Source organism: Misgurnus anguillicaudatus, chromosome 20 (genome assembly GCF_027580225.2).
Source record: "Misgurnus anguillicaudatus chromosome 20, ASM2758022v2, whole genome shotgun sequence".
NCBI lineage: Eukaryota > Metazoa > Chordata > Actinopteri > Cypriniformes > Cobitidae > Misgurnus > Misgurnus anguillicaudatus.
Window position 1 is genome coordinate 14,620,221 of NC_073356.2, and position 4,235 is coordinate 14,624,455.

General features: G+C 41.3%; 1 protein-coding gene across 1 annotated transcript; it reads left to right on the plus strand.

Annotated features, from left to right (window-relative positions):
- The first annotated feature begins 954 nt into the window (after positions 1–954).
- txnipa (thioredoxin interacting protein a) lies at positions 955–4,010 on the plus strand. Its single transcript, XM_055219826.2, has 6 exons — positions 955–1,418; positions 1,665–1,740; positions 1,827–1,974; positions 2,085–2,444; positions 2,524–2,838; positions 2,928–4,010. The coding sequence occupies exons 1-6, from the start codon at positions 1,163–1,165 to the stop codon at positions 2,976–2,978; spliced, it is 1,206 nt and encodes a 401-aa protein (XP_055075801.1). The 5' UTR covers positions 955–1,162; the 3' UTR covers positions 2,979–4,010.
- The last annotated feature ends 225 nt before the right edge of the window (positions 4,011–4,235 follow it).

The following is a 4,235-nucleotide window of genomic DNA, read 5'->3' on the forward strand; positions in this document are numbered from 1 at the left end:
AGTCAGAACCTTAAATACTAGTACTACTTTAGCCTTTAAAAAAGGTACTACCACGTGTAAAGAAAATGTTCCTGGAAATCCAGAAAGCCTTTATGTATATTGTTTATTTACCTAGATATTACGAAGTTTAAATAAAGCGCTGCAAACATGCAATGCTTAAAAATCCCCTAAATGTATATGTAAAGCTTTTATTTTCCATTTGGCAGCTAATGTTATTAATGTGATGTTATTATGGCATTGAATTAAAAAAGGAAAAAAATACTAGGAAGTAAATATTAAATAAATCATTATGCAAACAAATGTAAATAATAATATAAATATATATATAGACATGACTTAGTTAAAAGTTTATTAAGGAAAACAGTTCATGGAAATGATTATTCAGAGCACACTTTCACAAAGTGTATTAAATTTATAACGTCCAATGAATCACACATCAACTAAATCGAATCTTGTAAACAAAGTGCTTTCTTATTAGTCATCAGTGTTTAACCTGTTTAACCATCAGAGGCACTATTTTCCTTCAACCCACAAGACATTGAATTAGCTCCCCTTTCCGCTTCGTACTGGTTTGGGTACGTACTGATCGTACTGTGTTAAAATTCAGACGTCGCACGTAGCGCACATTACGGTTTCTAGGAGAAATCTCATTGGACCTCCACAATGTTGTTGGGCATGCCACAACACCCCGCGTCTTTGTCCAGACGTCTCAGCCACACCTCCCCAAACGCCTCCTCTTTTTCTGCAGCTGCTGTGCACTCGCTCAGCGCTCTCAGCCACGAGGTGTCCACGCGCCGCTTCTAAACCCCGATTGGTCGGTGACGACACAAACATCGATTTTTGACCAATGGGAGCTATGTGCATGCGCTGAGCCACGCTGTGCATACTGCTCGCACATGAACAGCTGAAGCTGTAAACAAGCCCAGTGAGTCACATTGGGGTATAAAGCCCTAGCCTAGCGCTGTAAGCACAAAGCACCTAAACAAGCCACGCGAACTGGATGTGTGTGAATTTGCATGAAACACAACCTCGCAGCATTTTCAACGGCTGAAGACTAGATGCACTTGTGAAGGACTAACGTTACGGCGTATCTGGTTGATTGAATAAACTTTTTGGTCGTATTCGAGTGTTTTTTTTATTGGAAATCCATACCAGATCAATCATGGTTGCTATGGCAAAAAGAATGAAGATCTTCGAGATCGTCTTCAACGATCCGACCAAGACATTTTACTGCAGTGGAGATAAAGTGGCCGGGAAGATCCTGGTGGAGGTGTTGGAGATGACCAGGGTCACGGCCATGAAGGTCCTGGGAGTCGGATGCGCAAAAGTGGAGTACGCGAAAGGCAAACAGAGATGCCGTGAAGAAATTGACTATCTGAAGTATGAAGATGTTGTTCACTTGGATGATCATCCTGCAGGTTAGTTATCTTTGCTTATGAACTTGATGATGCTGATGTTGGACTGTATTTGTATATAGTAAATATGAATCATTTCTTAAAAAGACACCAGACCAAAAGTTTGCTATATATCTATGACTGAACACCTTAATACTGTTTAAGCATCTCTGTTAAATCCAAATGACCAGGGTTCAATTCTCAAGTTATGTTTTCTTTATGCTTTAATGTGTTATACATATTCAATATGGTTATCTTTGCTTCTCACAGATACAGATGGTTCAGTCATTCTCCGTCCAGGCAACAAGTACGAATACTCATTTGGATTTGAGCTCCCTCAACAAGGGTGAGTTTCCCCTTTGCCATTCAACTTTTCTCAAACATATATTGTCCATCTTTTCCAAGTAAATTAATCATATTATTTCCCAATAGGCAACTGGTGTCTTCCTACAAAGGCAAGTTCGGGTATGTTCAGTACTTTGTGAAGGCTATAATGGAAAGACCCTCACACCCTGTCCTAGAGTGCAAGAGACACTTTGAAGTCGAGGAACCCCTGGATGTGAACACCCCTGATCTGCTGGTGAGTTATAACTCACTTTTATAACTAGTTTTATACGATATCGTGTCAAATCTAATTCATTGTTTTCATGAAGTATGAAAGTTGATCATTTATCCTTCATCTCTTCACAGTCCCCTACTGGAGGCATGAAGGAGAAGAAAGTCACCTGCATGTTCATCCCCGATGGCCAGGTGTCCCTAAATGCCAAGATCGATAGGCGTGGCTTCTGCGAAGGAGAAGAGATCTGCATCGATGCCAAATTTGAGAACACCTGCTCTCGCATCGTGGTACCCAAAGCGGCCATTATCGCCAAGCAAATCTACCAGGCCAACGGGCGCACCAAAGTCTTCAGGCAGAAACTGTCCTCGGTGCGTGGCAACCACATCATCTCTGGCATGTGTGATGCTTGGCAGTCCAAGAGCATCCGGGTGCCCAAGATCAAGCCTTCCATTTTGGGCTGCGACATTATCCGGGTGGAATATGCACTTATGGTGAGTTACATTAAAATAAGTTTAATAATTTGCATACGTATACCGACCAATATTTAATTTTCTTTACTTTTATTCACAGATTTACATGCACATCCCAGGCAGCGATAAGTTGGTTCTGGAGCTTCCACTGGTCATTGGCACCGTCCCTTACAATGGTTTTGGTAGCCGTACCAATAGCATGAGTAGCCAGGATGGTTCCGTGGGCACGTCTTCGGCTAGCTGGGTGTCCTTAAGGATGCCCTCGTCTGCCCCGCCCAGTTACTGCGATATCAGACGCGACAACAGCCTGGAACAGCCTCTCACACCCCTGCTAGATGATTATGATGGCGGAGACAGTCCTATCTTTATGAACGCAAGCCAGTTCCAGTTCCCCCCGCTGCCCACCTATTCTGAGGTGAGTTTCTTGCATTATCGAATGCATACATTCGATTTGTTGAATTCATTTTATACATCCGTCTAATTCTTCGTTCTTCTGTCTTTAAGGTGGATGAAGATTACAACAACTGTGGTGCTCGCATGCTTCCTGTCTGCTGAACCGACCCAGCAGTGCCTTAAACTGAACTGTTGCTCAATATAAGTGGGCTTCTTTTCCACTGCACCTGAGACGTGTAGGATGGATGCTGGCTACGAATTTGGCCCCGCAGGATGATTTAGTCGAAGTTCAGAGGATGAAGAGAAGTCTGAGCTCCTATCATACCTGCACCCCTGACAGCAACATACTATGATGCATCACCAAATTAAATGTTCTTCTGACAGACTGATGCTGTTTTAGGCCGGACTAAGGGGACGTGGGCCGTTTGGCATGCTGTATGTTACTGATTAAGCTGCTCTTTCCTGAGAATACTGCTGAGGTGTAAAATGATTGTACTGCCTTTTAGCCATGTAGACACAACTTTAATTTCCCAAATGGTGGTCATGTACTTTCCATTACTTCCCAACACACATTCATTAGCATGTAGATACTCGATTGTGTTCATTTCTCATGACCATTCCATGTTTTTGTGAGGAGAAATGATTATATGTGGAAATGTGCAAGGTTTCTGAGGGAAAATTGTGTACAGGTGTGACCAGTGTTGTGACACTTTTTTTTTCTATTTTGATGCACTTTTTAAGGGCGAGTTGCTATAAAAGTACTTCCAGGGAGATGCCCTATGTTTTATTTTTCTTGTCTTCCAAACTTGCTCTTATGTTGAATCAACACCAAGGGATCAGGCATCGCATCTTGTTTTGCAAAACCTCGTATCAAGAAAGAGCTCAGTTGATGTCTACTGTGGACTTGGACATTAGGCCAAAATATAACTCAACAAGTGCCAAATGGGCTTCAAGTGCTGATCACATTTATTTGTGAGACCAGATACTGCACTGTGTGTAGACATTCTGATCAGCATTTCATTGGAGATCTTCCTAAACTTTTTGTGTGTATTGTTTTGTTTCTTGTTGATTTCAGAAGATATTGTAAACAATGTGGTAGTGCACTTGTTCAAAGTTTCCCTTTTGTATATTAAGTTAAATGTTTTTTTATGAGATCTCTTGAATGAGGTTGTTTCCAATAAAAGTTTAAAATGATTTTCTGTGTCCTTTTGATCATTTTAAGTACTACCTATAAATCTTAACAGAGAGAGAATGACATTTATTTTAACACTAAAAATCATTTTAATTTTAAAAATAGTTTTAATTTTGAAGGAATCATGCCAAGGATTACAGTATGGTACTAGATAGATTAGCTCGGTGGTTCGCAAAGTTTGGGTGGGCTCAGAGATGGTGCCAAGGGGGGCCCAGTTTTGTGACATC